This window comes from Rhamphochromis sp. 'chilingali' (assembly GCF_963969265.1).
Source record: "Rhamphochromis sp. 'chilingali' genome assembly, chromosome: 18".
Taxonomy (NCBI): domain Eukaryota; kingdom Metazoa; phylum Chordata; class Actinopteri; order Cichliformes; family Cichlidae; genus Rhamphochromis; species Rhamphochromis sp. 'chilingali'.
In genome coordinates this window covers 12,944,046-12,968,056 of record NC_137945.1, presented here as the reverse complement: position 1 = coordinate 12,968,056, position 24,011 = coordinate 12,944,046, and the positions used below count along the sequence as shown (strand labels likewise).

The following is a 24,011-nucleotide window of genomic DNA, read 5'->3' as shown; positions in this document are numbered from 1 at the left end:
TGTATCTGTTTTACTTTTAATTCATTCTTCAGCTGCTCGCATTAAAGGAAAACTAACTGCCCCGTATCAGTAAACTAACATCTTCTAACAAAAGCTAAACAAATCTGCATGGAAACAGCGCGTGAGGCTTTTCAAATTCCAGGGAAAATTCTTTCTGTTTTTAACCTAGCATGCGTGCACGATTTTTGCAGAAATGCAGGTGCAAAGAGGGGAAAGGTGCATAACACAACAGATCAGAAATGCACCTACAGTGATCAGAAGTGCAACATATTTCATTTCTGGCAGTCTGCCTCTTGTTGTCTGCAACTGAACACACAAAAAAAATTCACTTCTTGGCACTGAATTTTTCCTTTCTTGTTTTCCAGGGAAAAAAAACACAGAAAATATAATAAATTTTATTTTAAGAAGAATAAGCTGTCAGGCTACATCTTAATTACTGCCACAGAAACAATCCCAACGTGGTCGTGAACGAGCGTGGAGATTTTTATCATGAGGAATTCCTGCTGAACGAGCAGGACTCAAACGAATTCAGTCGGTCACATCAAGAAAACATTTTGAAGGCTATAAACTTCAAGGACAAAGGAGCAGCAATCCAAACATTCGAGGCCAAGATCCCCGTCAGGAAATATGTGTGATGTGATATAATATTTGCTTGACAAATACTTTAAAATTTAATGTGGCAACACTTGACCTTCAAACAGCTTCGGGATTATCTCTTTTTTTCCCCTTTGTGTGCCTTCTCTCCCTCAAATCATCCACAGCATCAGTGCACACAGACATAACTCATCAAGTATGAATAGTGTGCAAATTGAATAAATTTAGCACTGTTCAAAACAAAAGTTCAAAGTGCTTTACAAAGTTTAATCCTATAATAAAACATTTGTAGGCTGCAGCCAAGCGAATAAAAATCACCCATGAACATAATAATGAAATACAGGCTACAACAATGACATAAAACAACAACTATAAACCAGTAATAAATAGATGGATGAGATTTGCTGGTGAGTGCTAACATAAAATAAACAGCTACAAAGCTACTGTGCAAAAGTCTTGAACAAGCCGCCTTTTTTTCTTGTCCTTTTTTAAGGTGAATTCAAGAATATTTCTGTGCAGGTTCTCAGTCGTCCAGGTCATGGTAATCTGTGTTTGGAGAGAAAAGCAACTAGGCTTCTTTAAGTTTCTTGAAGATGTTTCACCGCTCATCTGAGAAGCTTCTTCAGTTCAAAGAGGAAAGCAAACAGGGAGAAAAGGCACTGAAATTCTGTGAAAACAGGTCTTATGGAGTGATTAACCCAAATTTGACATTCTTGTCTTACATCATTGACAGTACATTCAAATGAGGTCAGGAGAGAGGTACAACAGTGAGAATCTACAGCCATCTGTAAAACAGGGTGGAGGTGCCGTCATGGTTTAAGCTGCATTTTAGCCAGCGTTGTTAAAGTACAGTAAAACCTGCAATAACATGTGAAAAGCATCGGATTTGCAGTGGTTTCATTTTTAGCATGATCCCAAACACACTGACAATGCAGCAAAAGCACACCTGGATAGAAAAACACACAATGTAAAACTATCAGTTATGCACTGGCCTCCCCAGAGTCCAGACTTCAACGTAATGAAGCAGTGTGTCATCATCTCGACAGAGAACAGAACAAAATGCAGCAAACATCCAAAGAAGAGTTTTGAATGTTTCTTTCAAGAAACATGGAGAACTCTTCCTGTAGCCCCGACAGTCTCGGTCGTTGTGTCCTCGGGCGAGACACTTCACCCGTTGCCTACTGGTGGTGGTCAGAGGGCCCGGTGGCGCCAGTGTCCGGCAGCCTCGCCTCTGTCAGTGCGTGTGTGTGAACGGGTGGATGACTGAATGTAGTGTAAAGTGCTTTGGGGTCCATAGAGACTAAGTAAAGCGCTATACAAATACAGACCATTTTACATTTTATGCCTTTTAATATATTTTAAACTTAACCTGAATTATCAAGCTTCTCCAGGTCAACTGATGGGGAATTTTTGTGACTAAAAATCGTACGTTTCATTTTGCATTATTATGAAATACAGTTATAAATGATTTAGAAGTTGTCTCCAGCTGCTCTTTGCCATGTTACAGTTTTTTCAGGCTGTTAATTAAAACACTGAGAAAATAACTTCAGCAGAAAGAAAAAAGAAATATGGAGTTAATAAGTGGAAATTTTGAGATAATGACAAAATTATTTAAAAGATCTGGCAGTGGTGTAGCTCAATAGGTAGAACAGGTCATCTACTAATTGGTGGGTCAGTGGTTTGATCCTTGGCTGTTCTAGCTTTCATCCCAAGATACCAAACTCCAAGTTGCTCTACGATGCATCCATCGGAGTGTGAATATTAGAAAGGCTTGGGTGAACGAGCCAAGTTGTATAAAGTGCTATAGAAGAACCATTTAGGACTTTATGGATGTCCTATAACACACCAGCACATTCACTGCATATACATATCATGGAGGAGCGTGTTGAATCAAACCCCTCACCGAGTAAGACTGCCACACCTGATGCGTGGCCTTTTGTTACCTAAGCACCTCCCACTATTCTCAGCACTGCTGATTCTCCTTGGGACCCCGGGGTTTCCAATCAGCTGCATGTAGAAGAGAAGCTCAGATTTCAAAGCAATCATTTTAATGGTCAAACAAAAACATTTTCAGGCAGATCAAAGGTAGGTGAGAAGAAAGTTCTCATAATTTGATGATATAGATTGAATCTGGGAACTCCAGTTATAGCGGGTGAGATTCTGTGTGTTGCACTAATTAGCTGATATCTGTGTTTGCAGGATTTAATCTGCGTGAAGGTCATTTTCCCAAGCTTGCTGCTCTTATCTGATACCATAGACATGGTCCTTCCCTTTTTTCCTTCTTTTATTAAGTCTGTGGCTCTAGTGACAGAGCAGGGATGCTGTGGGTGTAATCAGCATTTGCCGATATTCACACATGATCTGATCCTGTAGCTTCAAGCATCAATCTGTAATAACATTTGGAGGTTTAATACACTTTAAAAACTTCATTAATTCAGTCTTTTTCTTCTTTTTTTGGCTTCCACGCCTCCACGCTGCTCCGTTATGATCATTCTCAGGTGAGAGGAAAGGTTGACTTTGATATTAGATTGAATACAGCTCAGAAAGGCTTCATTCGTCTGGACAGCAGGGCCGCCGTCTCCGCCTGCAGCCCCGATGATGCAGTGAAAGCTTCTGCATGGAGGGTCACGGTGGGTGGGAAACAAGGTCAACGCTCCCCACTGAGAAGGAGTCACGGTGACAAAAAGGCAGCTATTCTGTGCGCGTCGCATGCCCTGCAACCACATTTGAGCTGCATTTAAAAAATGCAACAGAAGCTATACACCCCCACCCCCACCGTGCTTTTCTATAACTCTCCCTCAAGGATTTTAAACCCACCCAAGATTAAACCGCTCCGCTTGCCTCCCATCTCCTCCTTCACTCCCTCTCGTTTCCTTCCCTTTTTTCCCCCCAGTCTGTTAGTGCAGCGATGCTGCAGAGGACACACCCATGCACACTCTGCTGTCTGTCTGCCTTTGACCCTGAGAAGTTTTGCTGCAGTGGCCACACGAGAGTGGCCCCCTTCTTTTTGCTCCCTCTCTCTGTGTGTCACGACTGAAAAGAGGAGGAAAAATAAAAAGGTTAGGAGAGTGAGAATGATTAGAAAGGATCTTTCTTTTTTACCGGAGCATGGATGGAACAGGAGAAAACCTTTAATGTGGAGGAAAGGAATAATGGATCCTGAAAAGCTTTTTTTTGGTTTTAGATAAAGAGAGATGACCACTTGTCACTGACATCGTGTAATTATGTTTCTTAGTGAGCCATTAAGTATAGCAGACTTTGAGTGGTCGTAAAAGGCGAAAAGAGGGCAAATGAAAAGCTCATTTAACAAAGGTGTCACTGGGGGAAATGGATGCTTTTCATTAGCAGACAAACAAAACAGTACTTTTTGTCTTGTTACTATTATTTTCATATTGCATAGGAGAGAGGAGAGGATTATTCTACTGCTTGTTTATGTGTACACTAAATATGACTCTACAGACTACAGCCGTTTAGTTTAGCTCGGCATGAAGGTGGAAACTGTGCACAACAGCAGGCCTGTTTGTATCTCTAGTGCTCGGTAATTAACCCTCTGTGCAGATGTGAAGTTTACGTGCACTCATATTGGGCACGAATGTCATGGTAATTTGGGGATTTTAATGATTTATTTATCGGTTGTACAGCATACATGTTTAATAACTTTAAAAACAAGAATTGGGTCTGTAGGTTTTCATTTCACAGGCTCAAATATATATACATACGTCTTCACTGATATTTCGTTAAATGTCCCTTAGGAAGTTGTACCTTTTTGGTAGCGATCAACAGGCTGGTGGCATAATTCTGGCTGGATTTGTGACTGCTCTTCTGGACAGAATTGGTCAAATTTTTACAAATAGTCCACAAATTTTCCAAAGTGTTGAGTTTGGGGCTTTGTGAAGGTTTTTCCAGGAGCTTAATGTCATAATAATGCCTGCTTTATCCATCCCAAACCACTTTTTATATGTCTGGGATCATTGTCCTGCAGGAACATCCAACTGTGTCCAAGTTTCAAGTTAATGAATTTGGAGGTAGTCCTCCTTTTTATATTATTCCATCCACTATGTGTAATGTAGCATTACCATTCGCACCAAAACAGCCCCGGAGCATGATGCTACCACCACCATGCCTGATAGTTGGTACAGTCTTGGATTTGAAAGCTGAATAATTTGTACTTATGTTCAGTTGTTTGAAGTAATGAGTATTGGTCAGTTCAATGAGAGCTGTCAAACAAATCCTCTTTATGCTGCCAAAGAGAAACTACCAGCTGTAGTAAGTCATGAGCACTAACCAGAGGTTAATGGGCCTTGGCCTTCTCAAATTAAAAGACCTTGTAGAACCTTCAGCACAGCTTACTAAAAGTTTTACTTGATTGTATGTATATATTTGAGCCTGTGTGTACACTTTGGACACTGTGTGGATTATAATATCTAAAATAGATTAAAACTTGTGCACCCAGTCCTTGTTTTTAAAGTCATTAAAGATCATTCCACCCTGGAAAAGGAACAGTTGAAAGAAAACATTAAAAGACAAAAATCACCACAAACATTAATGCCCATGATGAGTGATGAGACCACAACTGTAAAGTGTAAATGTAGACAAATCAGGAAAAGAAAGCAGGGCAAAGGACACACAGGAAGTGGATAGAAAGTACTGCCTGCTCAACCTCGTACTAGCTCTTAATGCTTTTGTACCTCTATCAGACTTCCGGCGGTCTGAAGAGGACAGACAATAATCACGGGCAGAAAGAGGAAACTGAATGAATGTCAAGGAACTGAACTGTGGACATGTGGTTACATTGGGGTACTATTATTAAACCCCCAAATGTATAGCTCACAGAGCCCATTTGAAATGGGATGCTCCAACCTGCTGCAGTTTAATAATGCAAAAACAATTACCTGCAAAACCCAACACAAGATTCTAGGCCAAACTGAATCAGCTGAAACAAACAAACAGGCACCTAAAAGAAAACAGGTGTAGGTTTGGTGCTGTTGGAGGAGAGTGCCACACCTCCCTCTATATGTGCAGGTTAGCCTAACACATTAAATGAACCTTAAAGAGGGGGCCCTTCTCAGTTTGTGCCTGTACTGTAAATCAGAGACTGACTAGTGAACACAGTGCAACATTTAGCAGCTAAAAAGAAAAATACATCCCTCAACAGGTGGTGGAGACCAACAACATAACTATAAGAGACTCACGTTCATCGGGTGGCCCAAAAATGGTTGCTCTGTTGCACCTGCTGACAGATTAAACTGCCAACAGGTTCCTATAATCAGCTGTTACATCCACAGTTCACTCATTATTTTTTCTGTCATCCTTATTAACCTGCTCTGTCGTCATTCATCCTTAGTGTTGACTGGCTGTGGAAGCCCGGGTTGTGATTCATCTACTTAGCCTCCAACAACATCAGCGTTGATCATCAGGTGCTTTTGCAGTTTGTTTTGAGCCATCACTTTAGGGACTGTTAAAAGCAGATTTCCATGGGAACTCACAGTGTCACAAATATAAAGTATCACAATGAAGGATGCTCATATTAAATGGTGCTTAGGCACCAGACTCTTTTTTTCTACTGTTGACCAGATTACAGTAACGCGTAATCTGATTACTTTTTTCAAGTAACGAGTAAAGTAAGGGATTACTATTGCAAAAACGGTAATTAGATTACCGTTACTTTCCCGTAGGAACGCTGCGTTACTGCGTTACTAAAACCGTGATTTTTTGCTAGAATGTCTCATGACAGTGACGTAAGCGAGTGCGCCGTTAGTGACACCAGCTGTGTGCAGATCAACAATGGATCACATATCGATTGTGGGAGAGAGTATGAGCGTGCAGCGTTTAAAGCATGGAAGCACTGACCTTACTTTGAGTTTGATTCCATAAAAAGTGACAAAAACATTAGCGTCCATCGTGCGTGGGAAGAAAACTTCTTTTTACAGCGAAAAAACCCCCTAAACTTCCGAGCAAGCACCGAGTGCGCAACAACATAATGGGAAACTCACAGAGAAACTCGTGGATTCTTCCACTGACCGCGGCACACCTGCACCAGGGTAAACCTCCGCCTACTCCACTCCTGCTTTACAGGTGAAAATAGAGCAACAGGACCGCTGAGTCTTTGACTTTATTTATTTTCTGCTGCGTTTTACTTGCATCTATTTGAAAGAGTGAGTGTAAACACAAAAAATATTTTATTTTATGTTCTGGAATGTGCAGAAAATAGGTTTAAATGTTAAACTAATTTATTCAAGTCAGAGAATGTTGCATATAATTTAATTTTTGCTTGATGCATAAAGTTAAAAGATTAAAACTGATAAAACAAGTTAAAAAAGAGACTTTTCCATTTGATTACATTTTGTATGATAGATTATGCAGAAAAAGTAGAATTGGGCTGAAAGATCTATCGCTTTATCACCTCTTCAGGTTGTAAATCGTGTTTCTAAAAAGTAACTAAGTAATTAATTACTTTTGAAAATAAGTAATCAGTAAAGTAACGGGATTACTTTTTTGGGGAAGTAATCAGTAATTAGTTACTGATTACTTTTTTCAAGTAACTTGACCAACACTGCTGTTGACTCTGAGTGATGTCAGCAAGAGTGGATATACCTAATATGGTCATCTAGGGCTGCGAGCACAGAAGCTCCACCCTCCTTCCTAAAAGCAGGCATAGGGGTGCAAAAATGTCCTGTTTCAGTCAGACTGAACTGAGGGGCTTTGTCAAGACCCACCATCAGTAAATAAATCAAATCATGCTTAAATTACATTCGAAATACAGGAAAAAAGGGTTTTCTGCGCTGTAATTATCAATGCATTAATGTTAAGTCAGTCCTGCAGGTAGTGAAGGTGGATTTCACTTAATCCATTTTATTAATATTCTGCTGCGCTCGGCTGGTTTCAGTTATTTGTAACTACCATTACTTAACATCAACCCTGAGAGCGTTATTGACCTTCACATGAAGGTGAACAGACATAATTTGGCAATTAGATTAAGAGGACTGCTTTGAAGTGTTAAAGTTGCTTATTTTGGTTTTAAGTTTAAAAAACTGTGTGTCACTGAGTTCTCAATCTTCCCCTCCGGCCGCCCGGAGACGGCGAGAAGAGATCAAACCTGACGAGTCGGGGTCGTAGAAAACAAGAGTTCTCCTTTTAATTTCTCCAGCCACAACATACTGTGCATGTACAGTACACACTCCCAGTTTTAATTTGATTTTGAACGTATCACAGTTTAAAGTTTTCAACTAAAAAATACAACACAACTAAAAAAAAACAAAAAAAAGACATATGCACAAATTAAAACCTATAAAAAATATAAAAACAGTACTCTTAATCTCAATTCAACAAGTACCATTTCAATAACAAAACATTTAATTATGAAAGCACAAAAGAGCAGACAAATTAAGAGGAACCATTGCTTTTGTTTTGTTTTACTTTAAATACAAGGAAAAGACTATTTTGTTTCGTAATCATGCAGAAGATGGAATTAAATAACAAATCAACCAAAAATAATATATACGTCTCTATATATCTCTCTGTATTAAATTTTCAAGTCAGAACTCCCGTCCCCTTACACAGGGAAAAAAAAGAAGACATGTTTAAAATAAAAACCGGAGCATCCACAATGCTTTCATTAGCTGCCATAGCGGCATGGGCTTTTATCGAAAACATTACATATCAGCGACATCTTTTTGGCACCAAAAAAGACGTTTACAATGGCAGTAGCATTTTGCAGTATAAAAGAGGGCGGAGCAGTAGCTCTTTTCCATTTAAAAAAGCAAACAAAGGAAGAAAAAAAAAAAAAGACAACATTCTGTGCAGCGACATTCGAGAGAGCGGCGTCTCCCTTCAGCAGTCCTAGCAGCTCAGTCCTACTGCAGCATGCTCTTGATAGTCTTGTTGGTTGATTCATCGTTTAAATGCTTGGTTGTGTACCTGCAGGCGAGAGAGAGAGAAAAAGCAAATGTGCACTTCAGTAGAAGAACAAAGAGTGAAAATACTGAAGTATTATGAACAAAATATGCTCGAGCTCTCAAAGTGAAAGTCCTCGTTTAGCTGAAAACGTCCTCTTCAACGGGGTAAATGTTAATACTGAAGCATTTCCTTTCGTCCACACTGGTTCCTGATCTGGTGTCAATCTCCTCCAAACAGTAGAAGGCAGCTTTCTTCTCCTTTAACCTTTTGATCCGACTTAAGCCTCTTTGGATTATATGTAAAGATTTAAACTGTTACTAAAAACAAAACGTCCGATGGGAAATCACACTTGTGAATGCTCTGGTTTCTGCTTCTCGAGTTGTAACATGTTCAAGGGTTTGTTCTGCTAAAAATGAAGTTTGAAGCAGTTTTTTAATATAGACTTTATAGACTACACAGAAACAAGAACTATTGCTCTGCCAGGAACTCTTATTACAAAGTAAGGAGTTATTGTTTCTGCAGTATTTGTACCTTTAAAAGATTCACACTCTTTAAATCTGAAGGCTGTGTGTTTTCACGTGAAGCTTAATTTGAATGAGAATGAGTCGACACTGTTAACAAAAGGAAGCATTTCCACGTCTTATCGATCAAAAGAAGCGCTCCGAGGCTGCGTACCAACGCCAAAGCCACCACATGATGCATTCATTGAATTCTTGCCTCAGTTTGTGATATTTTCTTTAACTCCAGTTCCTACTAATTTTTCTCATCATGATCAGCAGCAGCAGCAGCAGCAGCAGCAGCTTCCTTTAAAGACTCCAAAAGTGTTGTGTCTGCAGCTCACGTGGGAGAGCAGGCGCCCCGTATACTGAAACCTGCTCTGAGGCCATATTTTTAAAAACGCTACAATTAAATAAAAAAGAAGAATCATCCAGATCTGGATCAATTCCAAGTTGGGCCATGCTGGTGGTAAAATTTTCATGTAAATCTGCCCGCAAGATTTTGAGAACTCCTGCAACAACCTGACACACCGGCCCGATCTGCAGTTTAAATATTGATGAAAATAACAGGAAGCTGCAGTCCTGCTTTGATGCGGCTGCTAATGAAGCTGAAACATGGCAAAGAGCCCCAGTGTTTGTATTACTGTATTTATTTATTATACATTGATAGCAAAAAATGAAAGTACACCCTCTGTCAATTCTAAGGTTTGCACTATCGGGGCATAAAAGTTATCTGGTCATTAGCAGGTTTTAAAACGAGGTCAATACAGCCTGAGATCTGAGTTCTGGTTTTTTTTGCAGTTTCTCTGAGCGCTGCTTGATCTGATCCTGGAGTGAATTAGCTGGGATGTCCACTCCTGTTAAGACTGACATTGCACTTATCTGAATGCTTCAGACCAGCAAACTGTCAAAACCTCTGTTCTTATAGAGTTGCTCACACTTGCTGATGATCGTTAGTCTATTGCATTTGATTAGCAGCAGCTGGCTGCTACTTGCCCTCTTAATTCCTGAGGAAGCAGTAAGGATGTACTGACTGCAAATAACGACACAGTGTAATGTGCCATGATGTTGTTCGTCTAAGCCCATCTTAGAAATGAAAGAGTTTGTACTTTCCTTTTACCTTGGCTGTGTTGTTTGTTTTGATACAAACAAAACGGTAAATTAGAAAATCTTCCAGTAAATGTCAGATAAATAGTGCAGTAAAGTGAGCTTGAACTTTGACTTCATTACTGTCCAGCACTGCATGCGTCTAACATACACTATCATCCTCCGTCACATCAGTGTGGCAATCACTGAGAGAAAATCTGTCAGCTTTCGCATGAAAATAACCTCGTGTGGCCCGGTAGAGCCGGCCCGCCTCGGGCTCCCCACACACACAAACACACAGATGTAAGGTCGACTCAAAGCTGTCAGCAGCTGCGAGAGCAAGGTGAGGTGGGTGAAATTTGTGAGGGCGCGAGGGGACCTGGTGTCACATGTAATCGGCCTTTGTGGAGAGGCTTTGACACCCAACCCGGATCAGGCTCACAGCTGACCGAATCCCCCGCTGGACGGCGTGGAGGATGAGTCACTGCGCTGAAGGGGATGAGGTCTGTCTGCTGCTTGTGAACAGGAACCAACTCATCCAACTCACAGCGTGAGCAGCCTGCTCCTGTTCAGTTTAAAAGCCTGCTCACGGGCTGCAATCACATTTCACGCTGGGCAGCAGGGATTTTTATTTTTTTTAATAATCGGAACAAGAACTGACCTGAGAGCGTTGAGAAGGCCTTCTACGCTGTTTGGCGGCTGATCTTTGAGGACTTTGATGCAGCCTTTCATCTGTGGAACAGAAAGAGACCGTTAGCTGTAGAAGAAGCTGCGAGTGAGAAGTTTGGCGTGAACGTGTCTACACTCACGTCGATTTTGGACGACTTGGCGAACGCTCCTACGGGATGGACGTAGTCGTACAAGATGATCACCCCGACCATCACCCTGAGGCAGAAGGACACCGTGTCCTCGCTTGTGAAACGGCTGCGATACTCCCTGACAGCAGGAGGAGGAAGAGGAGGGATAAGACGCAAAGCCGTGAATGGCGTATTTAACACGCGGAGGAGGTCACTTACGGTGTTTCCAGCATGACTTTGCACACGCTCGCCATCGTGCTTAAGCAGTCCGTCGTGTTCTCGATGGGCAGGTTCTTGTTCTGTAAGGAGGGAGGAATGACTTGAGTGGATACACACACACACACACACACACACACACACACAAAGAAAATAAAGTATCCAATATTTTTGTTTCTGAGTCTCACCTCAGAAACAAACTTTGTTGTGCCGTCACTTAACGTCTTCAGCATGGGCGTGGCATCGGCGTAGAAGAGAGATATCCGATTGGCCAATTCATTGTTGACTTCATTCTCACCTTCTGCCTGCAAACAAAAAAAACAAAGCTTGAATCCACTGACTGCATGTTTAGTGTTCTGGACCTCTGATCTTAAAATAATCAAACTCAAACGTGGTTATCTCTGTTATTAGAAGAGCTGCCAGTTAAAGCTACTTTACAAGGAGACTGAGAAAAGAAAGCGACCACGAAGGTGGCCGTGTAGCTGACACGCTTGGAGGGACATTAAAGCCACTTTGCGCTCTACACTGTGGCGATGCTGTGAAATTTTATTTAAAAAACTCTGAATGAAAAGGTGCGAGAGAACATCAGGATGTATTATTAGTTTATTTGATGCGAAGCAGCTTTAACAGACTGTTTGTGCAGATGAAAAGCTGCTTCGTTAAATAAAACACCGACTGATATAAACCCTGTGACACAGCCCTCCTCCTCCTCCCTCCCCCGGTTTCCCAGCTGACTGCCGCTTTGCCGTTTCAGATGAGACGCTGAAAACACCTGGCGGACAACAAAAGAATAAGGCGTCTCTTGAACAGCCTGTTCTAAATTTGTCTGCGTATTTAAATAACAACAACACTTCCTGCCTTCATGAGAGCACTGACGGAATATGAATAATCGCCCCAAACTTTCAAACCACTTTGGGTTTTTTAACAAACGATGATGACACATGAGCTCAAAGAATGTTTGAGCCGGGACAGTTGCGTTTCATCTCGGATGTCTGAATGATTCAGTCGTCTGAGCGCTGACTAAACCGAGTGCGACGGAGCTGTGAGGAGGGACGGCGGCCCGAGCGTCTTTCAGCGTTGACAGGTCCTAACGACAACTTGTCTGGGCCCATTTGTCTAATGACATGTTCTGCTTTAAGAAATAAAAGCTCCTGTCAGGCGGGTCTGAACTGAGTGCAGTTTTGGTTTATTTTTCCTCATATGCAGCTAAAAATGACCAATTTTACTACCCCACGTTTCCCTCAACCTCTGGCAGACCCAGGCTCAGGGAGGTGCAGCCATCTGCCATGACCGGTTGGGGCTGAAGGGAGGACGACAAGACAAAAAACACATCTATGGTATCAATTTGAAAACCGTACATCACCTCATTCTCGAGTTATGTTCACAAAGTTGGGTGTCCACACAGCAAGGTGCATATGTGCAAAAGTGCACAGAGTAAACTAAAGCCTAAAGGTGCATCCACATAGGACATCTCTTTGTAGCTGATGGTCACTCTATTGGAGATTTCAGGCTCCAGTTGCCTGGGTAACTCTGTAATGCATTTACCACCCCTTTATGTGTCGGTCAAGGTTATCTTAATTCACTTCAAAGTGCTGAATGACATTGACTTTCTCTGGTCTCCTTACACATGGACAGCATGGGAAGTCCTTGCATGTAAGTAAGAGGCACACATAGACCTACATGAAGAGATCTCATTTCTTCATAAACTGAATTTGCACCTGGACCTCACTCATCACAGTGATGAACAGGTAGAAAGAAAACATGACATTTTGACCGTTTTACCGGGAAACGCACAAGCGAAACAAAGTCCATTAAAGCGGCTCTGCTGCTTTAATGGACAGTCAGTCATAACAGCGAGGTAGCAAGCACAATGCGCAGCACTGACACTGGCATTGGCCTTCATTATCAAAGTGAAGAAAAGGTAAATTACAGGAGAAATGATTATACACGTGTTTAATACCAGGTATAAATACTACTCCACTTTCCAAGAAGAAAGTATTTAACCAATAAATGCTGAGCTAAAATTCATGCCACAGTCGTTTCCAATGCTTCGATATTTCCTGTGTTCTATTGTAAATAAAATCTGGTTCATAAAAATCTGTAAATCATTGCATTCTGTTTTTTAAATTTACATTTTAAACAACATCAGCTTTTTTTGGTACGCCGTTTGTATTATGCCAGTTTAAAAATAAATAAATTACTGTCAGTTTAACTTTAATCTGTATTTAAAGTAATTTGGGGGCTTATCCGGGATTTATGCTTCTGCGTTAACAACAAACCCTCCACCACAACTTATGCCAGAAGCTGCCGTGCACTTCCCTAGAAAAATAACTGTGCTGAAGGCATCACTGTGACTGGTCCATTCAATACTGTTGTTTCCTTCAACTTTTTACTCTGCCACCATTTATGAAAGATACTGGAAGATAATGGCTTAACTTGAAGAGGGAAACCACAATAACAACAACCAGTATTTCAGCAGCAAAACTGCAGAGCTACACATGCAAACCATAAAGGCGACTTATGTCATACATTGATTCAATGCAAGAATAGCAAATAAGCTATAAGCTGCCACAGATGTCTCCCTCTGATGAGGAACGGAAGTCATCAAAGCCACCAGTTTGTGCTGACAAAAACAGAAATCTTACAGTTGGTTAACCACTGCATCAGCCGGTTAGTCTGTTTGGGTGCTTTTGGTATTTCAAAATATAATTCTGAATCATAATAAAAGTGTTAACACCAAAATCAGGAACATTAAGACCCAAACCACTCCTTTCGAAACCACCACTGACACAAACAGTGAGTTTTACCTGACAGAACATGGGAGTTGTTAGTTTAATTAGCGTGACTTTTTTCAATTCACACCCAAACTAACTGCTTTAATAACCATAAATGCACAACAGCACAGACAAACCATCTGGTCAAGCCAGCAATAGATGAACCATTCCCATGTTTTGCAAAGAAAAAATACTTGTTTTGCCAATGGAGTCTGGTGGAGTGAAACAGCTTCCCTTCTTCATCAGAGAGAGCCATCTGTCAGCAGCAAAAGCAGTGATAATGTTCTAAATATAACACACATTCAAACCGACACCGATTCTCAAGTAAGGCCAACGCTGATGGTCAGTTGATGCTGACCATGTCCACAGCACCACGTGTGTTGAGTTTCTGCAGCAGTTAAAAGCTGAAGTGAAAACCGTTTAGTCAGTAAAGTCAGTGTGGTCCGTGTAAAATAAAAGAAAATATAATTTGTGGGTCATATTTTGATTTAAATAAAAAGTTCTTGCAACATCACACACCAGTCATTTTAGTCATAGTTTTCATCGTTCTTTTTTTCTCATGGAAAAGAAGACGATGAAATGCACTGACACTTTAGTCAGTGAATAAAAATATTAAAAAAACCTAAATATTCTGGAGAAGCGAGACACAATCAGAACCAACCGAGTGGTGCAGAGAGGTGGGACAAGTTTAAAAGTGATCCAATCGGAAGTAATGTCCTTGCACAGTAAGGTTAAATATGAACAATTTTATGTGCCCACGGGAAAGGGTACAATCTGCCATGCTCCCCGTTTCTCATAAAAGTGCGACAAAATGTCAACGCCTAAGAGGAAGAGAAGAGGAGACATATGGATGCATTTCACAAAGAAAATAAGGCACTCACCAGTAAAACCATGAGAAACTTTCACACTTTATATTTAAGTCAACTGAATCAAGTTTAGTCTGCTATAATCTTTCGATTTTTAGTCGACTAAAACTAAAAGAATTATAAGATTATTACAGACTAAATTATGACAAAAATTAAATAAAATTTTACTCAAAAATAACACCATCTGCTACGCTCTAATAGCAGATAAATGGGCTGTTAAACCAAAACAAAGAGCTAACAGATGCTAAAAAAGATAAAGGAGAAGTTGTATGTCAGAGATGGGCGCAACATGCTCACCGGTACATTGTTGATCCGCATTCGACTCAGTGTTCTCCTATAGTAACTGAAGTCATTCTGAATGGCTGGATTTGTCATCTGCAAAACAGAAATATAAATATTATATATACAGATATATGTAAGCTTGGAGGCAATCTAATACAGAGAGAGGGGAGAGAGACAGCCTGCAGCCGGACATTCAGCTCTGGATCAAACACACCATCGTCATGACAGAAAGCTTTAGCCAACAAGGCAGAAATGTAGCTTTGGGGGGGAAATGACATAAAAAGAGCACTGATACAATTACTATTTTATGTGCTGAACTGGATTTGAATGTCTGACACTCATTCTGCCCCCTTTTACGTCCACATCCCTGCTCGCCCTGTCAGCAAATATTTGGTTTTTTTCCTGCTGCCGTGAGCTTTGGCTGTGGGTCTCATTAAGGAGAGGCGAGGTTAGAGTGAGCACAGGATATACGCAGGCTTATTCTCTGACGTTATGCACCCTCAAAGCCTCAGATAAAAGCCACAAGGCTCCATTAGCTCCTTTGACATGACTCCCTACAATATATGAATCATCTGGTTTTCAGTGTGGAGCCAAACTGACCACTTTTTTTTTTTTTTAAAGGGAAGCTGGCCAACCAGAGAGCTTCTTTTCAAAAGTCACCACAAGCGAGTGCTCGTCATGTGGCTAATTATCCTCATTCCTGCACGAGCTTGTCACAGTCAAAGCTGCGCTGACAGCATGCTAATCCTGCTACAATAGACTGGTACTCAGTCTGCGTCCACCGCGTCCACCAGGAGAGACAGGCTTCTTCGCCAGGGAGGGGCTGCACAGCACTCAGACACTTTAACTAGGTCAGAAGCCCGTGCATGGGTGTGAAAGATTGATGAATGGGCCTGGCATGCCACCTTGCACCCCCTACCTTCATGTTTTTCATCCTGCCAGCCTGGGTAGTGGGCACTAATTGGGACGTCGCTGCAAACCGCCTCAGGGAGTCGGGGAGCCTTTTTTTTTTTTTTTTTTTTACGTTTTTGTGTCAAAGGAGCAGGGATGTGGGCCCAGTGTCTTACAAGATGAGTGCTCACACAATTATGTTTCTGACAATGGGCATTTGAGCGACAAACATGCTTCAATCGCGGCTTCGTTTCAGCAGTTTGTGTCCGAATTCAAACCAGATCAGACTTTTAAAGTTCCCTCTGCCTGTCGTTTATATAAAACCTGCCACGCTGTGAAAAACTTGGCTCGGGCAACAACAATTTGCAGACCTTTTTCCCCTTGCAATAACCCTTATTGGCCATTTCACTGACATCCACAGTATCATAAACAGCAGAGCAGTATCAGGGCTCTAATTAAATGCTAATCATGCGCTCACTGGCGGCAGCTTAAAACTGCACAGAGCTAAGAAAAAAAAAAAAAAAAAAATCAATCCAGGGGCATCAGTAGCTTGTTGGACGATTGAGAGCAAAGCCTACAGAAGCAGCTAAAATTTGACACTTAAAGAAATAAAGAGCCATACTTTAAGCTCGTCGAAGCGCAGCGTGAAGTGGAGGATCTCTGCGAACTGCTTGGCCAGCGCCTGCTCCCGCTCCAGGTGTTGAGTCGGGTCGCTGTAAGTCTCGCTGGTCAGAGCACCCAGGAGGCTGTGCAACGCTGCCTCTGTTAAAAAAAAGACAGACATCTGTGGTGAACCTGCATCGCTGTCAGAGGACCTCGATTGGGCTTTTACTCGTTTAATGAAGAGCCTGACAAAAGCCTTGAACAGAGACAGTTTAGCTGATGTGTGTAGTCTTCCAGGTCATCAGTCAGAGCCACTGAGTAGTTTTACATTCAGGTTTTTGCCATTCAAGCGCCAGGTTAACAGCTCAGGCAGCACTATATGCAAAAATGCAAAGGTCAGGGGAAAGAAGAAGTGCTGCATGTAGCATGGCAGAGTGATCAATATTCAGGTTTGAAAAGGAGAGCAGGGCAAGAACAATGGAGGAAAACATGCAGCTGCAGCTAATAGTTATATTCACTGTATAGTAATGGTTAATAGCTCAGTTACACTAAAGTAAAAAGAGGATGCCACAGTAATTTTATTGGCAAGATACATTTAATTGCATGTAAACTCAATGTGCTTAACATTTAAAAAAAATAATAATAACTGTGGTTGCCCAGAGATTTTTCACATCTGTCAACCTCTGGGGAACCACATACAGTCACACAGGTTGATAACAATTGGTGAAGATTTGCAAATATCTGCAGACAGGGTCAACATAGAGAGACAGACAACCATTCACACCTATGGGCAATTTACCAGTTAACCTGACACCACTAATTACATGTCTTTGGACTGTGAGAGAAAGTCGGAGTACCCAAGTATAGAATGGTTTATAAAGCAAACCATTCTATATTGTGAGAGGTTTCTGCTCTGCTGATTCCGTTATATGTGTTATATCACTGTAAACTGAATAGCCTCACATTTTTAGAGAACTTGGGAAAAAAAACATTGAATTTCCTGCAGTTCTGGGAAAATGACAAGCTTCTGTGACTCTTCAATTTAAAAAAAGCTAATACGTGGAAAAACATTTTTCCAATTAAATGATAGAAAAAAAATACCTAAAGAGTCCTAAAGTAATACAATTACATAATTACATGAGTTAAGTCATGTATAAGTGGAAAAAAGAAAGAAAACTCGAGTCTTTCTTTGTCTCTTTATTGTTGGGCCTTGTAGGAGGTCAAGGAGCAGCCTGATACGTGACCAGTGCAGGGTGTCGGCAGGCTGTAGCATCCTGATTAAGACATAGACAAATAATGAGGCAGCGGTGGTGCCCAAACTGCCCAGGGCCCAGTGCCAGTCTCAAAGGGGGGGGGAAGGGTGGGGAGGCCTTTGAGAAAGGAGAAAGGAGGGGGGGGGGGGGGGGCTTTCCTGCTCACATGCAAATGAGACATGGGACTAATTATCTCATTGGCATGAAATGGGTGGGGGCAAGATTTCATTCAAGCAGGATTACACTCATTGTTTTGACACTAAGTAAATACAAAGCCTGTGCCATGCCGTGACATAGCATACCCACGGACCAATGATTAAGCATGCAAGAAGAGCACCGGCAGGGAACCAGGGAGAGGGAAATGTGGCGAACAACTTCCAAGCAAGTCAAGTTATCAGACAAACAGATCTTGTTCAGACACATAGTTCTGAAGAAGAAAAACTAAAAGAGCTTTGAAGCCCAGAGGGAATTTTATTTATAGATGCAGACAGTGCTTAGAATTCAGTCTAGAAGCCGAAGGGAGCCTTTAGTAATGATATAACCCAGACAAGCTGAACATCTGATGCAATAAGCTACCAAATGGGCACTTTAAATAGACTTGTGTATTTTACAGTTACTGTTGATTACAAATGACGATGCGCATGTCAGCGTAACCCAGGATCAGTGTGATTCAGACAGCGGTCTACTTAAAATAATCTGAAGATGACTTTTCGAAGGACACAGAGCTGGCAGTGCAGTGCGGTAAATTGAGCACGTCTGCCATTCAGTAATGACTCCCATCTGCTTGGGCTAGCGTTCGCAGCGAAGCAGCTGATTAAAAATGGCCTCAGCACTGCAGCCCCCCCCCCCACACACACACACACACACCCAATCCTAGTCAAAACAGAAGTTAAGATGGAGCTGCTTAAAGGCCCCCAGAAATGAGCCACTCTAGTATGTTGGGAAGTCGTGCGAGGGCGGGGCGCTGGGAGATGTCTGATCTCGTCAGGTCACGGCGGAGCAGGCGAGCAGAATGCAGGCATGTAGACTGTACTCGCTGAGAGGGGCGGGGCCAGATGACAGCGGGACTCAAGGACTTTTCTAGATCCTACTTTTTCCTAGGGGACAGACTCGAGAAGTTTTCACCGTTGTTAAAAGGAGCAGATCTAAATTTAGGTATCGACAAAAGTTCTATGAAGATCAGTATCTCAAAGCTACGTGGCTGTTATGAAAGAACAAGCTGGAAGGGGATAAATGTTCATCTATGCCATATGCAGAGCCTGCTACCCGAACAAGGTCTTCAGCTCTACAAAAGAAAACATCAGCTATTGACATAACTGAACAATTAAGCGATTAATCAAATTAAAGTGTATTAAACAGCCGGGTGCAGCTTCTGGGGACTACCTGAGGGTCTGGGGAAGTCCCCAGGTTCCTCCCAGTCCTGTTCTTGTGTTTGCATTTGCAAACAGGAACTCCTGAGTGAAGTAACAGCCAGCAGTTGGTAAAGCAACAACACCTCTTTTTGTGGTCTTTCATTTTCTTGTAATCCTCCTGTAATTCTCTCTATACTGCTTTTTCTGTGGTGGATGCTATCAGCAGGTTTTCTCCTTCTGTCCTTCAAGATCAACTTTTTTTTTTGTTTCTGTTTTCTTCCATTTTTAAAGGCTAAAATTTACGTGTTTTGTCTGAAGTTTTATCCATGTTTACACTTTCCCCTTTTTTTTTTTTTTTTTTTTTTTTAAATCGCATTTGCAGGTGCCATATTCATGTCTTCAAACTATCCAGGCCCCCTAAGTGTGGACCAAACATTCCATCATCGTTACTCTCATGCTGGAAAAGGCTTAAAAACACACTCAAAATAAATGGAGTGCTACTTTTCACAATTACTGGATCCATAAAAAAAGCATGTCCATAAACATAGGAAGTTTTTTTCAGTCTTTAATAATGCATAATCTGTGGTCTATGACATGGTTTTCTTTCTATGGTAATATTAAGATGTCACCTTGGAGCTTAGGTAAGCTAATTACCTGTTAAGTTTCAGCATTATAATAAAAATTAATCCAACTATGCACAGTCCAACTTTTGCCACTCCTAAATTTTTGACTTCTGGTCAAAATCTGTATAAAGATATGAGCTTTGAGTCTAAAGGTTTGTTCTAAGAAATGTACATTTTTATACTGAAGCCAACTTTAGTGTTGGTGTAGCAGGATATTACTGTCCCCGATATACAAAATTTGTGATTTTTTTTTAATGTTATTATCTATTCTTGTGACAAATTTTAGGATTTCCCATGTATACGTCTGGATTTCAGTGCAGTAAAACGTGTCCGCTCATTCCAAATGCATAGGTTCTCCTCTTTCAGGGAGTCCTGTTTGGATATCACCATCCCTGGCGCCTGAAGCCTAAAATCCAGGCAGGGAAATAGAGCAGCGCTCGAGACTGAGATTTGACCTACTTTGTTACATAATCGCCATCACCAGGCTGCCGCCGCCACTGTCGCCCACTGACTGCCTTCTCCACCGCCACTGGGATTATGGGGTCAAAGGGGTTGAGGGCACTGACGCATGCCGGGTCCCCTCCCCTCAAGCCTCAGGGTCATAAGATCAGGGAGCAGTGAGCTTACACCCCCACCTTGAATCCATGCTAATAAGACCCTACAGAGGTCGATGCACAGTGCAACGCAAGCAGCATGTTGAGACGGTAGCATGTAGGCGGGGTTCAAAGCACGCGTGTATAAGTATGTGTCGCACGTCTTGTGCAGCTCAGCAGCAAATCCTGCCGATGCAGAAGCGGACAATTAATGTCGCGCTTACATCGGTATGAGGTCGCTATAAAATGCCTTGCACATGAAGGACACCGGCTCTCCCCGTTAGTCATTAAGACAACAAAACTGCACAGACGTTTCAGCAGCTCACACTAATCTACAATTCCAAGCGCGGTGTCGCACACAAGATCGTTTTAGCTCTGAAAGAAATCTCAGAGGACACCTGAGTTCGCTCCACTTGAAACGGTGCGTGTCTGAGGCTCAGTGATGAAGATCTCAGAAGCAGTGATGTAATTTTTCCTGGCCTACATAACACGGTTACTGTAGAGACGGCGCAGACAGACGCATACCTAATCTCTGCGAGAACTCGTAGAACTTCTTCAGCTTTCCCACCAAGGGGACCACGGCCGCCCACGCCTTCTCCTGCAACGCCTCATCGTTTGGATTCTGGATCGCCTGGAAAGAAATACATCACGGGTGTCAAACTCATTTATGCTCATGGGGCACATACAGCCCAGTTTTATCTCTGGGCTGGAGCAGAAAAACCACTGGATTATAATGTAAAAAAGAAAAGAAGGGGGGGGGACGGACCTCTTTCTTTTACCGTAACGAAATGTTAAAAGAAAATGAGTCACATATTTACAAATTACTTGATGCCTCTTAAGAAAAATAAGAGCAATCTCAACGAGTCTGTGTTTTTCATATTTTCCATTTTCTGTCATTACATAGAAACAAAACAGGTCCTTGACAGACCACTTTGGTGTGGTACAGCAGGCCAGAGGTAAAGTCTTCATCAGTAAGGAGACAATTAAACTGATCAGGGCTCTGGCTTGGATGAAATCAGCAGTTACAGATGCTGAACACCAAAATGAGATACGAGAAGCTGAAATTAAATAAATTTTAACGGTTCATTTGTAGGTCGAGTCTTTAAAAACAGACTGAGGCTAAAAGACAGAACTGATTTAATGGCCCATGAAGGTCATTCCTTTGATCTTTGAATCCAAAATTGATCATCTGCTTTATTCTGCTCATTTGTGTTAGAAAAAAATGATACAAATTCCTAAAGCAACACCTGATAAAGGACAAGCGACACCTCCACCACCTCATAAATGCACGTCTCCTTGTAATTCTGCATGAGTGTGTCCTGCGATGAAGGGGTGGATGAACGTACCTCTCGGATGTCCGGCCCCGCTCCCTTGTAGGCCTGCAACTCGTCCAGGATCGCCTTCGCGTCCTTCAGCACCACATCCACCTCTTCCCAAATCTCTCGCTCTGCTTCTGTGGGCTGGGCATCTGCAGAGGACACGCACCAAAAAAAAAAAAAAAGGACCAACAACAAAGTCAGCTGGGCAAATCTGATTGGGATCTCATCCATATTCACACTGACTCAACATAAAGTAAAATACAGCTCTAGGACATCTACCACACCCTCAATATCACAGAAAGTTTAATGAGCAACTTTCAATTATGCAAATGAAAGTTCAGTCAAATAATCGTCTCTTCCCACTGCTTCCCATTAAGTTTTAACACCACCCACTTTTCCCGGCCGAGAGCAGGGAAACAGAGGAAGATAAGAGAAGACGAACAGAATGAGTTATCTCAAAATTTGTAAAAGCTCCAGCCATACAGTTTCAGGGTTTTTATTTTGGCTAACATTATTACCAAATGTAACAGCATGGCATGGAGTGTGTGTCTGTATTAGTGTGGGAAAATGCAGTCCTGGAGACACAGCCTGCAGTGGGAACTACCACAAAAAGCAGTTTTAAGCAGGTGCTGGCAGGTGTTTGTCTGCCGGCAGACAGTTTTGTTTTATTTTTCCCCCACCAACACAAAAGTGCTGCAACCACACAAGATCCAGCCACAAGACTTCACAGGTGTGTAGCTGACATCAAAGTCATGGTAGAGTTCGTAGGTGGGTGCAGTCCGACTGAGTTAAAGGTGTCAGAAGTAGGCAGACTTACAGGCCAGTGCCATGTTCTTTTATCATTTAGAGAAGGAGCTACACCCGTTTTATCTTCAAACCTGCTTTAATTCTTCACAGCACCGATTCAACAAGATGCTGGAAACATTCCTCCGAGCATTTGCTCCATATTGATGTGACAACATCACGTCAATGGTTCCGGCAGATTTGTAAGCTGCACATTTGAGGACATAACTCTGTCATGTTCAAGAAACCAGTTTGAGATGATTTGATCTTTGGGAGATGGTTCGTTTTCCTGATAGAAGCAGACATTGCACAAAAGATAATGAGAGACAATGGGGTCATAATGGACATGGTCAGCAACAACACTCAGGGAGGCTGTCGTGTTTAAATGATGGTACTAAGGGGTCCAAAGTGTGCTGACAACATATCCCCTCACCATTACACCACCGGCCCAGACTGAACTGTTGATACAAGGCAGGCTGGATCCATGATTTCATGTTGTTCATGTCAAATTCTGACCCTACCATCAACATCTAATGACAATTTTTTTTTTTAAAACTTATCAGTCCAGGAAACATTTTTCCAGCCTGTGTGATCTCTAACTTCATTTTAAACCCAGATGTTGTAGCTTGCTGCTTCAGGGTGCGTTCAGAGATGCTGTTCTGATCCTCGGTTTGAACTTTAGGTTGTCTTGACTACTTGTCCAAGAGCCCTGAGCTGCTGTCATGTGATTGGCTCATTAGACATTTGTGTTAATATGCAGCTAAAGAGGTGTAAATAGTGAAGAGGCCAGTGAATATGAACCAAGCCATGGATCTGGAGAACTGTTCATAAGGATACATTTTATTTTTAAACATGAAACTAGTTAAAAAATAGTTTTTATTCATTTTATTTTAAAGTAGTTATTTCTATTTGCTCTTCAGAAATAAAATTTCAGCCTCTAACAGCATTATTAAAGAAAAACTTCATACAGCATTGCTCAGTATTGTAAAGCATTAGTTGTATATAAAACGGTGGTATTCTTTCAGTATAAAAACCACCTCCAAACACTCTGAGCTCTATGAGAAGCCGTTTCCTCTGAAGGTATGACTGACTCTCTGGGTTTGCCAAGTGTGAGAATAGCACTGCACAGGTTCAAGCCACGCTGAGGGCCCTTAGGCTACACCACAGCCCGACTTCAGTGCTTTATATTTGGGGAGGGGGCACTGCTGCACCTCTGCCCTGATTGATATTCTGCACACATTCCAGCATGGAAAAGGCAGGTTGATGGAAAAGAGCAGCAGCCCTAGTGGTAGATTTGATTCCTTTTGCCGCTGGGAGGAACAGTGTAAAAGATAAGTGGTGGTGAAAAGATTTAAGTTTTGGAGTTTTGGAGCTGGTAATGTTATGGTAAAATATCCATGTGATCCATATTGGGAGAGATGTGGAGAAATTACTTAAAAAGAAAACTCACTTTCAAAATCGAGGAAAAAATTGGGCTCCTGTTCCAGATCTGTGCATGTCAAAACTTTCAGTAGGTTCCCCATGTTATGATACCTGTTGAGAGAGAAAAAAAGAAGAAGAGAGAAATCAATAAAAAGAGAAGAAGA

General features: G+C 41.8%; 1 protein-coding gene across 1 annotated transcript in view; it reads right to left on the bottom strand.

Moving 5' to 3' along the window:
- Positions 1-7,703: 7,703 nt before the first annotated feature.
- The window catches only part of fam49bb (family with sequence similarity 49 member Bb), a 43,532-nt gene continuing 27,224 nt past the window's right edge, over positions 7,704-24,011 (bottom strand). The window contains exons 3-12 of the mRNA XM_080864820.1: positions 23,876-23,958; positions 21,670-21,791; positions 20,849-20,954; positions 16,522-16,661; positions 15,024-15,101; positions 11,275-11,391; positions 11,090-11,169; positions 10,883-11,009; positions 10,735-10,805; positions 7,704-8,511 (exon numbers count right to left, since the gene is read on the bottom strand). Of these exons, the coding sequence (XP_080720946.1) occupies positions 8,448-8,511; positions 10,735-10,805; positions 10,883-11,009; positions 11,090-11,169; positions 11,275-11,391; positions 15,024-15,101; positions 16,522-16,661; positions 20,849-20,954; positions 21,670-21,791; positions 23,876-23,948 (978 nt within the window). The 5' untranslated portion in view covers positions 23,949-23,958 and the 3' untranslated portion in view covers positions 7,704-8,447. The remainder of the gene's footprint in view (positions 8,512-10,734; positions 10,806-10,882; positions 11,010-11,089; positions 11,170-11,274; positions 11,392-15,023; positions 15,102-16,521; positions 16,662-20,848; positions 20,955-21,669; positions 21,792-23,875; positions 23,959-24,011) is intronic.